At 53.1% G+C, this 15,346-nt stretch overlaps 1 protein-coding gene across 2 annotated transcripts; it reads left to right on the top strand.

Moving 5' to 3' along the window:
- The first annotated feature begins 110 nt into the window (after positions 1-110).
- On the top strand, positions 111-14,701 carry USP5 (ubiquitin specific peptidase 5). Of its 2 annotated transcripts, none has more exons than XM_003273766.3 (20): positions 111-283; positions 3,382-3,507; positions 3,743-3,809; positions 4,005-4,138; positions 4,293-4,438; positions 4,695-4,879; positions 5,614-5,708; positions 6,405-6,598; positions 7,461-7,532; positions 8,125-8,212; positions 8,340-8,465; positions 8,924-9,077; positions 9,413-9,587; positions 10,416-10,504; positions 11,136-11,258; positions 11,783-11,926; positions 12,003-12,148; positions 12,693-12,846; positions 13,237-13,321; positions 14,057-14,701. In XM_003273766.3, the coding sequence occupies exons 1-20, from the start codon at positions 173-175 to the stop codon at positions 14,148-14,150; spliced, it is 2,508 nt and encodes an 835-aa protein (XP_003273814.1). In that variant the 5' UTR covers positions 111-172; the 3' UTR covers positions 14,151-14,701. The 2 variants fall into 2 exon arrangements, with proteins under 2 accessions (XP_003273814.1, XP_003273815.1); XM_003273767.3 differs by having other exon boundaries at positions 11,136-11,327.
- The last annotated feature ends 645 nt before the right edge of the window (positions 14,702-15,346 follow it).

Here is a 15,346-nt window from a genome sequence, read left to right as displayed (position 1 = left end):
AGCGCGGGGCAGGGGCGGAGCACCGGCAGGCAGGCTCCGTCCAACTGCCATTCTCGCGCGTCGTACCCGCGGCGCATGCCCCTAACGAGTGGTGCTCATTGGACGGGAGGGGCAGGGGAGGGGACTGGGAACGGTGGGAGCCGCCGTGTGTGGAGAAGCTGCTGCCGGTGTCATGGCGGAGCTGAGTGAGGAGGCGCTGCTGTCAGTATTACCGACGATCCGGGTCCCTAAGGCTGGAGACCGGGTCCACAAAGACGAGTGCGCCTTCTCCTTCGACACGCCGGTAAGCCCATTCCCCACGTCCGCAACGAGCACGACTTCCTTCCATCGCCCTGGTCATTCCGCCGGGGCCTGCAAGGCTTGGGCTACCGCCTCCCTGCGATGCACCATGGGACTTGTAGTCTCCCACGCTCCACTCTGCCGTTGCCTTTCATTAACTGCGGTTGTCGTGTGACTACCGTCCCCGGAAGCCGCCGCGCTCACCTTTCCAGCTCCCCGCTTCGTGGAGCACTGTGGGCATTGTAGTCACTCACTGCCTTCGTTGCCGTTCTAAGCTAGGGGCGCAGCCCGACCGTCGGACTACATCCCCCAAGTGGACCCTTGAGAAAACCTGGCAGTCGGCCTTGTCTGCCGCGCACGGCTCTCTGGGTTTTGTAGTCTCATGTAGGAGTGATGGGGACGACTCCCCACTGTTCTCGGCCGGGGTTGGAGTTGGGGGGTGGGGACTGCAGTTCCTAGGCGGTTAATAGTTTGGGAGTGGGCTCTCAAGAAGTCCGGTTCTGAGAAAGGCAGAGTTAGAAAGCCTCCACCCCGTGGTTAAAACGGACAGGGGGCGGGGAGGGGAGGAAAGAGGAGAGGAAAGCTCTAGTCGTTTCTCCTTTGAAGTGAGCAATGGCCGCAGCCCCTACCCTTCCCCCGCCCCCCAACCTATCGCAGACAGCTGAGATAACCCCTTTTAAAGTATTCCTAGAGAGGTGGTTTCTTTCTCAGAGGATGCTAAGGCCTCTTTCCCAGCCCGCTCCCACTCTTGGCTAGTTACACAAAGCCACCTCCCACACCATGCTTCACGTTTTGCGGGCTCCACCTGGTACCTCCCTTCCTGCAGTTCTGCCTTCCCTATGTCACCCTCAAGCCGAGGCTCTTTGGGGCCTGAACTGAGAAGGCAGCAGCTTGGTTGGGATCCGCCCCCCTCACCACCCCTCCCCTCAAGCTGCTGGGCCCTGCCCAGGGTATTCTGCCAGACCAGCTCATGGCCTGAAAACTGCAAGTCAGAGTGGAAAGCCTTCATTACTGCATCACCAGTACTGAGTAGAACAGCATGATGTGAGGCCCAGTTCAGGATCATCACTGTGATTTGTGGTTTGCCTGGTTTGCTAGGCTTTCAGCTGGGCCTCAGACAATGTGCTGCTTCTCTGAAGTCTGGCTTTGGCAGAGGTAAAAGAGCACTGCGCGGAGTAGAGCTCCAGGGTTCCCAGTCCTTGGTGAAATCAGCATCTTTAATTTCCAACAGAGGAGTTTAATCACTTCAGAGCTCCCACATTCTTCCCAGGAGGGAAGGGTTTTTCTTAAATTACCAGCAGGTGGTAGAAGTCAGTGGGTCCCTCTTTACACTTATATTCACTCTTGTCTCTCTCCTTAGTAACTGCTTTGAATAATCCAAAAAGGGTTTTTGTAATCTTCTGACACTTTCCCTCTTTCACCCCAAGTCAAGAGATTGTCAGTGTGCCCTAGTTCTTTGCTAACCAACTTCCAGCATATTTGATTACCTTCAAATTGGGCTCATGGTAGAAAGAGCTTAGTTGACCTCCCCGGTGAGAAATGCTCTATTTGTTCATGAACTTGCAGTACACACTGTTCTAGGAAGTGGTACAGAGCAATCTATGGGACCAAGAACTACCTTAGACAGTGCACTATTCTTCATATCACAGTAGAGAAATGTTCAAGGCCACTGAGACTTTTATTCGTGGAAGAGGATGCCTGTTGTTGCTCAAAGACTTGAATCTGAGGGAAGACCCTTATTGTCTCCAATTTCCTCCTCCACCTTCTCCATCACTCTTTACAAAGTCAGTGGAAAACTTGATCAGCTTTGGGGGAAGCCCATCCTCCGTTCTTAGCTGTGTTTCTGGGTGGACACCCGTCTGTCCCTGTTTTCATGGGTTATGTGTGTTCGAGCTATCTCAGCAAGTGTTGTGAGATTGTTGTCGGACGGGGATGGCTTTGAGATTTGTGATTGTTGGGACTTCAGCAGGGATCTTACTGGTCAGAGGGGAGGCAGAGGGGAGAGTGTGGTGGCTATGGAATGCTGGACTTCATGACCCTGCCAGACTGGGTGCAGGTTTAGCTGTGAGTCCCTAACAAGTCATTGTTCCCCGGGAAGCCACACTTCAGCAGGAGAGGAGGGAGAAGACTCACAGTGTGGACCAGGGTTCGACTACCTGGTAGAGTGTGGTAAAAGAAAGGTCTTTTTTGCTGGATGTTTAGTCTCACCGCTGTAATCCCAGCACTTTGGGAGGCCAAGGTGGAAGGATTGTTTGAGGCCACAAGTTAAAGACCAGCCTAAGCAACATAGCGAGACCCCACCTCTTAAAAAAAAAAATCTAGGCATGGTGGCATGTGCCTGTAGTCCCAGCTCCTTTGGAGACTGAGGCAGAAGGATCACTTGAGCCTGGGAGGTTGAGGCTGCAGTGAGCTATGATCGTGCCACTGCACTCCAGCCTGGGCGACAGAGTGCAGTGTCTCTAAAATAAATTTTTTTTTTTTAAAGGAAAGGTAATTTTGCTTGCTGGCACACTCGGATCAGATATACTGTCAAGTGCTGGAATCTCTGCTCCTCTGCTCTGGAAGGTTTTCTGAATCATGGAGATCAGACAGGGTTTGTCTTAGGTGTCCCTGGTTTGGGTTCAGTGTCTGACATGAGAAAGTCTTTCCTCTCCTATGAAGGGACCCTTTTTCCCTTTGAATGTAATCTCCAGCACTGGAAGTCCACAGTATTTGATCCCCATTTACTTTCTGGATTTGTTAGCCCCAGGAAAGAGGTGAAGGAAGTCCTCCGTGATTGATTAAAGAGCTCCAAAGCCCGAGAAGGAGCAGGTGGAAAGATAAATGGTGACTGGTGTTGCTGTTGAATGGCGAAGATGAGCTGGTGTTCCTCAGCCCCCGATGTCCTTGTTGGTTGTTATCAAAGTCATGGGAGGAAATGGGGAGAATCTTAGCTATGTCCCAGGTCCTAAAAGGCTAAATAACTTGCCAGGGGCCACCCAGTGTTAGAGAACACAGCATTTCTTCTGGAACCCAGCAGTTTCTGACTCCAGGTTTTGGTTTCCTCACCTCGCCAGGCTTCATAACATCCTCGTGTTTTCACCCTTACCTCTTGTCCTACAGGAGTCTGAGGGGGGCCTCTACATCTGTATGAACACATTTCTGGGCTTCGGGAAACAGTATGTGGAGAGACATTTCAATAAGACCGGCCAGCGAGTCTACTTGCACCTCCGGCGGACCCGGCGCCCGGTAGGGACAGGGCTGGGGCAAGGCCTGGGTACATTCTGTTCCACTCTATCTGTTCCATTCTGACCTCCTATTGGACTCAGTTTCTTTTTTTCACCTACTTCTGTGTCATTAAAGCTTGGCACAGATGTTTTTTAGCTTTATTCTGAGATGAACCACTACCTCCTTCCCTCCCTCCTCCCGACTTGTTCCTTCGCTCGTGCTCATTGCTGATCCAGCCCTTCCTGCTTCTTTGCAGAAAGAGGAGGACCCTACTACAGGCACTGGAGACCCACCCCGGAAGAAGCCCACGCGGCTGGCTATTGGTGAGCACCACTGCAGTCCTGTTCTTCTCCCTGAGCTGGTCTTTCTGGCTCTCAGCAGTACCAGGAAAGCCCCAAAGAGTGGGCCTGATTGATGGCCCTAGAACTCTGGATGGGGCAAGTGAGGTGCTGGCTCGGAGGAGGGACATTGACCTGTTGTCATTGCTCTACTCTCCCTTTTCTTCCCTATCCTTCCAGGTGTTGAAGGCGGGTTTGACCTTAGCGAGGAGAAGTTTGAATTAGACGAGGATGTGAAGATTGTCATTTTGCCAGATTACCTGGAGATTGCCCGGGATGGACTAGGGGGACTGCCTGACATTGTCAGAGATCGGGTATGACTCCCCCGCAAGCTACCCAAGATTCTAGAGCAAGATGGGCCAGGGTAGTGGTGTCTTAGGCAAGCACTGACAAAGCTGAAGGCCAAGGGGAAGAGGGGCATGTGGGGCAGGGGGTTGGGTATTGCCTCTGACCCTCTGCTTCCCCCAGGTGACCAGTGCAGTGGAGGCCCTACTGTCGGCCGACTCAGCCTCCCGCAAGCAGGAGGTGCAGGCATGGGATGGGGAAGTACGGCAGGTGTCTAAGCATGCCTTCAGCCTCAAGCAGTTGGACAACCCTGCTCGAATCCCTCCCTGGTGAGGCCTGGCCCCTCTGCCTCGGGCACCACCCCCAGAGCGAGGACAAGGAGCCCACTTTTCTGGGGGATCTGGTGGGAGAGAGGGTAGGGAGCAGGACAGGAAGGGAAACTTGGAAATGAACAAGACATGGGGATGGCCAGAGGAGAAGAGAGAGATACCTTGGATTGGCAGGGGGCCTGCAGAGCCCCCTCTCTCTGCCACTCCCTCAAATCCCCGACCCACATTTCCGCTGATTCTCTTCTCCCTGGGTTAGTGGCTGGAAGTGCTCCAAGTGTGACATGAGAGAGAACCTGTGGCTCAACTTGACTGATGGCTCCATCCTCTGTGGGCGACGCTACTTCGATGGCAGTGGGGGCAACAACCACGCCGTGGAGCACTACCGGGAGACAGGCTACCCGTTAGCTGTCAAGCTGGGCACCATCACCCCTGATGGAGCTGGTACAGCCTCCCCTCCTCCAGCCACTCTCGTGCTTAAATGTATTTCATTTGTTAGTAATTTCATGTGACATGTATAATACACGAATGCATTATCTTGATAAGAAAGGAAAATAGTCAGGTGCGGTGGCTCATGTTTGCAATCCCAACACTTTGGGAGGCAAGGCAGGAGGATTGCTTGAGCCCAGGAGTTCGAGACCAGCCTGGGCAACATAGTGAGACCTCATCTCTCCAAAAAAAGAAAAAAGAAAAATTGGCTGGGTGTGGTAGCTCCTGCCTGTAGTCTCAGCTACTCAGGAGGCTGAGGTAGGAGGATTATTTGTGCACCCGGGAGGTTGAGGCTGCAGTGAGCTATGATTGCACCACTGGACTCCAGCCTGGGCTACAGAGACCCTGTCTCAAAAAAGGAAAATACTGCAGATGAGACTAAATTTTCGATTACTCCCCACTCAAATCCTCATCCCTTTCCTACCAAGCCTGTCTTACCTTATCCTATACAGCTAGAATCAGTATCACGATCAATTCCAACCCTCACCCGGTTTCATCTGTCTTCCCTGACCGTCAGCCCCAGAAGGGCCATGACCTCACTCATATTACTCATATTCAAGGGAACTAAGAGGGTGGACCTTACTGGCTCTCCTTCTGTCCCCTCAAGTCCCTTCTGTGCAAGGGATGGGATGGTGGCCAGGCTAGTCCTGAGCCACTTCCCCTGATTCTCTTCCTGCTTCCTGCTCTAGACGTGTACTCATATGATGAGGATGACATGGTCCTGGACCCCAGCCTGGCTGAGCACCTGTCCCACTTTGGCATCGACATGCTGAAGATGCAGAAGGTGAGACCCCCTTCAACTTCACATTCTTCTACTTCCTGCCCCTGTGAGGGCCCTTCCTCTTTGCCTGAGGCTGACATAGGGTTTTGGAGAAATCTTCTAGTTAACCCCATCCCCAAGATCCACAGGCTTCTTTTAAATATCTAAAATCATTTATTCAGTGAATAGTACTGAGTACCTACTATGTGCTAGATGCTGTGTGAATAAGACAGATGTGATTTTTGCTTATAAGAGTTCTACTCTAGAAGAAAAGGCAGACATTAGTCACATTCCCAGATAAGTGAATAGTTGCAGACTATGGTGGGCACTATGAAAGGGAGGCAGAGGGTACTACAGTAATTAACAGCAGGGTGACCTGGCCTAGTTTAAGGATCAGGGACATTTCCCTGAGGAAGTGATGCCTAAGTGACAATGTGAAGGAGGTTAGGGGTACCTTAAGGATGGGAAAAACATTTCAGGTAGAAGGAATTTGTATTCCTCATTCAAGCAGAGGCCCTGCTGACTAACGGGCCTCTGGGACAATTATGTGTGGCCTTCCAGGACTTGAACTGGACGATACTCAACATACCTCCCATATTTGAGCCTGTAATTCCGCAAATGCTAGGCCACGGTTGAGTATCATTCTAGACTCTGAGAGATCAAGGTAAAAACTACAGGGTTGAGTTTCTCACTCAGCCTGAAGTGCCCCTTCTCACACAGACAGACAAGACGATGACCGAGTTGGAGATAGACATGAACCAGCGGATTGGTGAATGGGAGCTGATCCAGGAGTCAGGTGTGCCACTCAAGCCCCTGTTTGGACCTGGCTACACAGGCATCCGGAACCTGGGTAACAGCTGCTACCTCAACTCCGTGGTCCAGGTGCTCTTCAGCATCCCTGACTTCCAGAGAAAGTGAGTAGTGCCCTCTCCTTCCCCAGGCCCCCTCCTGGTCAGCACCCTCTGGGCATACTCCTCCTTCAGCTGCCCTCGGCACCTCTGTGTTTGATTCTGGTCTTAGAGTAGTTCCTATCGACTGGGTGTGTTGGCCCACACCCGTAATCCCAGTACTTCGGGAGGCCAAGATGGGAGAATCGCTTGAACCCAGGAGGTTGAGACCAGCCTGGGCAACATAACGAGACCCTGTCTTCTCTTTAAAAAAAAAAAAAAAAAAAAAAGAATAATTCGTGTCACACTCTGGCTGACATGCTGTGAGGGGAGCAAGTTAGGGAGCTGTACCACCAGCACCCCAACACACAAACCCCACTGATAGTGCAGAGTGCCAAGTCCCAGGGCTCTGTGGCCTTCTGACAGACTCAAGGGTTAGCAGATGGTCCTTATTTTAGGGCAGTGACATCAGATGAGCACCTAACATGGACATGTAGCACTCGGGGAGGAGGGGGGCTTGGTACACTAAAAATAAAGGCAGGTTCTCAGCAGAAATGAGTTTACTTTCAAATTTGGGGAACAATTAGAATGTGAATGCTCAGAATATGTCAACAGGTTCTGTCCAATAGAACGTGAACTGCACTTATCCTAATCCCGGCTGCCTTCCCCCTCCCTGGCTCCTGTGCCGCCGAGTGTGCTTGCACATTGGACATAGTTGAGAAGGGGAGAACAGGCAGGTTGCTGGAGAGAAGCGACTCCAAGGTTCACCCACAGCAACTCCCCACTCTTGAGGGGAGCCCGTTCACAGAGTTAGTAAATGTTTGCTCCCTTCCCTTTTCCTCGGAGCTCAGGCCAGAGCCCCTCCAACTGTCCTTCCCTTGACTTTTAGGTATGTGGATAAGCTGGAGAAGATCTTCCAGAATGCCCCGACGGACCCTACCCAGGACTTCAGCACCCAGGTGTATGTAACCAGGTCCTATGTAGGAAAGCTGTTGAGAGTCACGGCTGTATACCTTCCTCCTCCATGACCTCCTGGGGGCACAGCACTTTAACCCCTGGCTTTTTTTTTTTTTTTTGAGACGGAGTCTTGCTCTGTTGCCAGGCTGGAGTGCAGTGGCGCAATCTCGGCTCACTACAACCTCTGCCTCCTGGGTTCAAGTGATTCTCCTGTCTCAGTCTCCCAAGGAGCTGGGACTACAGGCACAAGCCACCATGCCCAGCTAATTTTTTTTGTATTTTTAGTAGAGACGGGGTTTCATCATGTTGGCCAGGATGGTCTCGATCTCCTGACCTCGTGGTCCGCCTGCCTCGGCCTCCCAAAGTGCTGGGACTACAGGCTTGAGCCACCACGCACGGCCACCACTGGCCTATTAGGAGCATTTGGGTGACTGCCCTCTGGCATGTTGTCTGTCTTGAGCTGGGTTCCTGTAGAATCTAAGGTTTTTCACATTGTTGAGAGTTAGCTAGGGAGAGCCATGAGGAGGCGGTTGAGTTGGGGACACACAGGGTCGTTAGTTGACTGAAGCGAAATGTTTTCTTGGATATTAATGCAGGGCCAAGCTGGGCCATGGCCTTCTCTCCGGGGAGTATTCCAAGCCAGTACCGGAGTCGGGCGATGGGGAGCGGGTGCCAGAACAGAAGGTGCGTCTAGGACTCTGTCCCTTTCAAGCCCTGGGATTGTGGGGAAGCTGAGGTCTGGGAGATGTCTAAAGAAGGCCCCTGGATGGCCACTGAGCCCCAGCTGAGTCCCTGCCCTGACTCTTCCCAGGAAGTTCAAGATGGCATTGCCCCTCGGATGTTCAAGGCCCTCATCGGCAAGGGCCACCCTGAATTCTCCACCAACCGGCAGCAGGATGCCCAGGAGTTCTTCCTTCACCTTATCAACATGGTGGAGGTAAGGGCTGGGAAGATGGCACACCCCCATCTTCCTGCAATTTACTCACTCTCCTTGCCCATTTCTCCCTCTATCAGCCCCAACCCAGTCCCATCCCTGAACCCCAACAGTCTGTGTCCCTGTGAACAGTGCTTGCACCTGAGGAGGAGAGTGAAGGTGATGATCCTTACCCTTGATGGGCTCGAAGCCCAATTCAGATTACCGCCAAAGACAATGATAAGAGAATACTTACTGCTTATAAAGAAAAATACAAGCGTGTTCCAACACAGTCCCTCAGTGCAGGGATGGGGCCAGAAATGGGGAGGGGTTGGTGAATTAGGGAAGGCTTCTGCTCTGCTCTTGTGTCCCTGAGTTCTGAGTGGTAGTCTGCCTTGTTTCCCTGACTCTCCCATGAACCTTTCAGGCCCCATTCTGTTCCCTGGCTGCCCAGACATCCCTACCCTGCCTCTTTCCCATAGAGGAATTGCCGGAGCTCTGAAAATCCTAATGAAGTGTTCCGCTTCTTGGTGGAGGAAAAGATCAAGTGCCTCGCCACAGAGAAGGTGAAGTACACCCAGCGAGTTGACTACATCATGCAGCTGCCTGTGCCCATGGATGCAGCCCTTAACAAAGGTAGGTTGCTCCATCAGCAAGGCCTTGGCACGGTGGGAGGCTAAGGTCTAGGAGGAATGCTTGGGCACCTGATGGGAGCACAGCCCATGGAATGCCCTGCTCCACCAGCCAAGGTTCCAGTCTGGGCCACCAGGAGTAGATAGGATTAACCTCGCGCAGTGGATACAGCTTGTTAGCAGAGCTGCGTGGGAACAGGCGAGATATATTGGACATGTGTCAGGGGTGCTTTGGAAGGGTAGAGGAACCAAAATACGGACACAGAGCCAGTAGGGAGAGGCTAAGGAGGCAAAGAAGCAGCACCGTCCGAAGGATCCACCAACCCATTCTGTCACCAGAGGAGCTTCTGGAGTACGAGGAAAAGAAGCGGCAAGCCGAAGAGGAGAAGATGGCACTGCCAGAACTGGTTCGGGCCCAGGTGCCCTTCAGCTCTTGCCTGGAGGCCTACGGGGCCCCTGAGCAGGTTGATGACTTCTGGAGCACGGCCCTGCAGGCCAAGTCAGTAGCTGTCAAGTAAGTCCTCTGGTCGGGGCCTGAGGCTGTGGGTCTATGGCAGAGCCATCCCACAGGATATTTCTGCCTCTTCCCTGTTCTTTCATCCCTTTGTGGTTGGAATCTCAGGGTTGAATCAGTTGGGCTGGTAATCTGGCCCTGATGGAACCAAGGGGCCCTGGTAGGGGGAGACATGGGTGCTGACTCTATCTGTCACCTTGTCCTGCCCCAACCACTCTCTCTTCTCCTGTGGCACAGGGGCTCTTTGTAGCATAGCCTCTCTTCACTCCCCCTCAGTCATGGCTGAGCACAGGTACTTAGGATCAGCTGTGGGCAGAATTTGGATTTTCAGCAAATAGCCCCACTTTGTGCCTAGCCATTGGCACCTGGCATGGGTGTGAGACCTGAAAGGGGGCTTTGGTCTCGGGGAGTCAGCTGCCCAGCCCTTTGCTGCTCCTGCCAGTGAAACAGCTCTTCCTCTGTGTGTGGGTTTTTTTTTTTCTTTACATAGAGACGGGGTCTCGCTATGTTGCCCAGGTTGGTCTCTTAACTCCTAGGCTCAAGCAGTCATCCTGCCTTGGCCTCCCAAATTGCTGGAACTGCAGGTATGAGCCACCACGCCTGGGCTTTTTTCTTTTTCTTTTTTTTGTTGACAGCCTTCCTTCTGGCCTCTACTGCTCCTTGTTGGCTGAGGACAGGCATTAGACACCTGCCCAGGGAAAGAGAAGAATATGGAGGATCTTCTGGGTTATTGGGACTTCTACATGAGGGGCTGAACCCCAGGTGCGAGTTTCAGGAGAGGAAAACCCTGGGGATTCTCTGGGTACCAGCACATTCTCTCTTCTCTAGGACCACGCGATTTGCCTCATTCCCTGACTACCTGGTTATCCAGATCAAGAAGTTCACCTTCGGCTTAGACTGGGTGCCCAAGAAACTGGGTATGGCTGCTGGAATGAGGGAGGTTACGCAGAAAATGCTAGAAAAAGAAGGGGCTTTAACACATATAAACTAGTGTTTCTCAAAGTTTCCTCTGAAAGGGGAAAAAAAATCACCTTCAATGTTTCAAAATGTATCTAGTTTGAAAGCACTAACTAAAAATATTAAAAGACTTCTTTGATTGTTATAGGGTATGATTTACAACCAAAAGTGATTTTTGTAGTTTTTTTTTAATAATTGGTAAGATGTTTTCATTTTGATAATCTTGAAACAATTAATTCTCGTGAGTCCTACAGGTCCCGGACTGTCATTTGAGAACTCGTGATGTACCTTCATTTTCTAGATAAGGAAGCTGAGACTCACAAGAATATAAAATCATTCTGTCTCACGAGTTCTAGGCCCCCTGCCCTGTCCATAGATTATTTGTGGTAGATCTAGGACCAGCATCCTGGCCTCCCGACTCCCAGGCTTAGTATTATTTGTCTTATACTGGGACCCCTATAAGATGGGTGCCGTGCTTTTAGCAGCTCCTCTTTACAGAACAGTTCTGACATAGGGGGCAGGGGATTGAGGTTCCCGAATCACTTTCCAGGTGGGCCTCCGGGAGCTGCTGAGGTGACCCTTTTCCCACAGATGTGTCCATCGAGATGCCAGAGGAGCTTGACATCTCCCAGTTGAGGGGCACAGGGCTGCAGCCCGGAGAAGAGGAGCTGCCAGACATTGCCCCACCCCTGGTCACTCCGGATGAGCCCAAAGGTAGCCTTGGTTTCTATGGCAACGAAGACGAAGACTCCTTCTGCTCCCCTCACTTCTCCTCTCCGACATGTTAGTGACTCTTCTTCCTGCCTGTCTCTCTCCAGTGCTGATGGGGGCCTCTCTGCCTTGCATCCCCTGCCCCTGTCCTTTGTGTTTCTCCTGTCCTCCCTTTCAAATTTCCTCTGCCCTCTTTGATTGACATGGGGCCTCACCAGAGCACTCCCAGCCACCTTCTGGGTGTGGATGGCAGCAGTACCAGCTAGTGGCCTCTCTGTCCTTGTTACCTCCCTGGTTTGGGTAGGGTGGGGGTATCATGCTCCAGAAACGGCCCATTCTGTGAGAATGGGCAGGGACCCACATTACAATTGTGTGGTCATTTTAGTTTTGGGATAAGGTGCCAATCCATGGGAGAAAAATGCATGGAATGGGTGATTGGAAGAGGGCTGGGTCCTGGCCTGTGGGAGGGAGGAGGAGCAAACAGTGGCCCAATCAGTCGGTCCGTGTACCCACAATTCCCATTACAGCGCCCATGCTGGATGAATCAGTCATCATCCAGCTGGTGGAGATGGGCTTCCCTATGGACGCCTGCCGCAAAGCTGTCTACTACACGGGCAACAGCGGGGCCGAGGCCGCCATGAACTGGGTCATGTCACACATGGATGATCCAGGTAGGCTGGGGTGGGGAGCAGGGTGGGGCAGGGCCTCCATCCTCCCCCAAACACATCAACCCCTTCACATCCACAGATTTTGCAAACCCCCTCATCCTGCCTGGCTCTAGTGGGCCGGGCTCCACAAGTGCAGCAGCCGACCCCCCTCCCGAGGACTGTGTGACCACCATTGTCTCCATGGGCTTCTCCCGGGACCAGGCCCTGAAAGCGCTGCGGGCCACGGTATGGGCTGCCCCAGCTAAGGACATGGGGCCAGTGGGGAAGAAGGGGGTGGGAATGAGGGGCCGTCCTTCTTGAGCAAGACCAAAGACAACAGGTGTGGTCTGGCCAAGGCTGGGCACCACTCTTGTGGCTGCGATGAAGGACCTGAGGCCTGCGTTCACTGCTGGGGTTTTTTTGCCCCAGAAGTTGTTAAAAAAAAAAAGTAATGCTTCTGTTTGGCCGGGCGCGGTGGCTCACACCTGTAATCCCAGCACTTTGGGAGGCCGAGGCGGGTGGATCACGAGGTCAGGAGATCGAGACCATCCTGGCTAACATGGTGAAACCGTCTCTACTGAAAAATAGAAAAAATTAGTTGGTCGTGGTGGCGGGCGCCAGTAGTTCTAGCTACTTGGGAGGCTGAGGCAGGAGAATGGTGTGAACCCGGGAGGGAGGCAGAGCTTGCAGTGAGCCCAGATCGCGCCACTGCACTCCAGCCTGGGCGACAGAGCAAGACTCTGTCTCAAAAAAAAAAAAGAAAAAATGTAATGCTTCCTTCCTCTCCAAGAACAATAGTTTAGAACGGGCTGTGGACTGGATCTTCAGTCACATTGACGACCTGGACGCTGAAGCTGCCATGGACATCTCAGAGGGCCGCTCAGCTGCTGACTCCATCTCTGAGTCTGTGCCGGTGGGACCTAAAGTCCGGGATGGTCCTGGAAGTGAGTATCCCCAGGAAGCAGGACAGGTTTGGTGGAATCTGGTCAGTCTGCTACACCAGATCCCTCATTCAGGCAGCTCTGCCCTCCTCAGGAGTCAGGGGCTTCTCTCTACCTCAACGTGGCATCTGAGGGTGGGGAGCAGGGTGGGGCAGGGCCTCCATCCTCCCCCAAACACATCAACCCCTTCACATCCACAGATTTTGCAAACCCCCTCATCCTGCCTGGCTCTAGTGGGCCGGGCTTGTCTGACATGGAACAGGCTCTGGCCCAGTACCTGCCTCACATTCCCTGAAACTCCTGTCCTGAGTCTGAGCTGTTGCCTGGATCTTTGGGCTGTCACTCAAGCATTCCCTTCTGTTTCCTTCTCTGACCCCCTCTCTCCTTCCCTAGAGTATCAGCTCTTTGCCTTCATTAGTCACATGGGCACCTCTACCATGTGTGGTCACTACGTCTGCCACATCAAGAAGGAAGGCAGGTGAGCGCTGGCCACATGCGTTTTGAATGGAGAATGGTGGTGGGAATGAGGAGGGCCATTTGGAAGTCCTTGGGATAGCCGTGGGAGAAGGTGAAGGGACTGCCTGATGGGGAGATAAAGTGCCAGAGAGTGACAGAAGGTCTTGCAGCAGTGATTGGCCCAAGGGCTGGATCTGGCCACCAGCTTTTTTTTAAAATAGAGATGGGATCTCACTATGTTGCCCAGGCTGGTCTTGAACTCCTGAGCTCAAGTGATCCTTCTGCCTCGGCCTCCCAAAATGCTAGGATTACAGGCATGAGCTACCGTGCCTGGCCAGGTCCCCTGCCTTTGTAAATAAATTTTCACTGGAACCTGGACACACTTGTTTATGTGTTGTTTGTGCCTGTTTTCATGCTGCAGCAGGAAAGTTGAGTCGTTGTGTCGGAGACCAGAGAGAGGGCCTGCAGAACCTCAAATACTATCTGGCCCTTGCCAGAAAAAGTTTACCAACCCCCTGCCTCCCTGGAATGGGTGGGGGGTGGTTGTAAAGGTACTGGAGGATCTGAAGACATAATAGGGTCCGTGACCCTTGTGAGGTTGTGAAGCTCCCCTAAGGCACGTGGTGGCTGGGCTGTGGATTTGGGGTACGGGCAGAGAATGTGGAGAGCACTTCCAGGGGCCATGTCTGAGAGACTACATGGTGCCACTTGGAATGCCCAGTTTGTTCATCCTTTTCTGTTTTCCCCACTTCCCCAGATGGGTGATCTACAATGACCAGAAAGTGTGTGCCTCCGAGAAGCCGCCCAAGGACCTGGGCTACATCTACTTCTACCAGAGAGTGGCCAGCTAAGAGCCTGCCTCACCCCTTACCAATGAGGGCAGGGGAAGACCACCTGGCATGAGGGAGAGGGGCTGAGGGATGGACTTCAGCCCCTCTGCTCTATACCCTTTTTCCTTTTGTCCCCAGCAGCAGGGAAGAAGCTGGAGGCTGTGGGAGAATGGCTGGGCAGAGCAGAGGGGCAGCGATAGACTCTGGGGATGGAGCAGTTCGGGGACGGGAGGGGCCAGCCACCTGTCTGTAAGGAGACTTTGTTGCTTCACCTGCCCCGGGAATCCACAGTGCTCTGCTTCTCTGTGTCGACCCGCCCAGCCCCCTGGTGTGGAGGGAGGGGTCTCGTTTGTGCGCGTGGGTGTAGCTTTGTGCATCCTCTCCCAGTGGAGCGATCACCTGTGCCTCCCCTCCCCCTTTGTTTGCCCCTGTGTGGTTGGTCAAGGAGGGATGTGAGGGAAATAGGGACCCCCCCCCCACCCTCCTGCCTCAGTCTTTCCCCCACCCTGTCTCTTCCTTGTCCTCTGGAAAATGCCAAAATACACGATGTGAATAAAAGTACAACGGCTAAATTGTGTCCTGTTTGATACCTTGGGAGAGGCTTACCTTCCTGGGGTTAGCAGGAGGGCGTTTCAGAAAACTCCTAACTCTGGCCACCTACCCGCCAAAGGCAAATCTCCACTTTTCCCTTGTTCTAGAGCTCTAGGAAAATTGGGGTTGGGTGGGGAGGTGGAGTAGAGTGACTAAATGCCGACACAAAGCCAAGGAAAGATGGAGTGAAGAGCCCTTCCCTCTCTTCAGTCACACAGGAGTCGGAAGATTTCCCAAATGTCCCTAGTGGCTAGCTGGCTTCAGACTGGGACTCAGTCCCTGCAGTTCCTGTCAGGCCTTGCCAGCCGGGGCGAGGGTTGGGATACTCCTGGCGGCCTATGCCTCTGTGAGCTGCCTCTTCCGCTGTGAACCCTGCATTTGTCCCGCAGGTTTTGACTCCGGTAGACTCCCTGGGTAGAAGGGTGCCTGCTCAGCAGTCGGGCATGAGCTGCTCCGATGGGGGAAGGAGGTTGTCTATCCCACAGTTGGAGAGGGGCCCTCTCTGCCCCAGTGGGCGATTTGGGCTACGGCCAAGTTGCCACCAGCTAGTTCCGCTTGAAAACCACTTCTGGCCCCGTGGGGGACTCAAGTCGCCAAGCGAGGGTTCCCCTGAGCGCCGGAGCCCA

The sequence above is a fragment of the Nomascus leucogenys genome, chromosome 23 (assembly GCF_006542625.1).
Source record: "Nomascus leucogenys isolate Asia chromosome 23, Asia_NLE_v1, whole genome shotgun sequence".
NCBI lineage: Eukaryota > Metazoa > Chordata > Mammalia > Primates > Hylobatidae > Nomascus > Nomascus leucogenys.
Note: the sequence above shows the minus strand (reverse complement) of the source record. Positions and strands in the feature narration are given on the sequence as shown.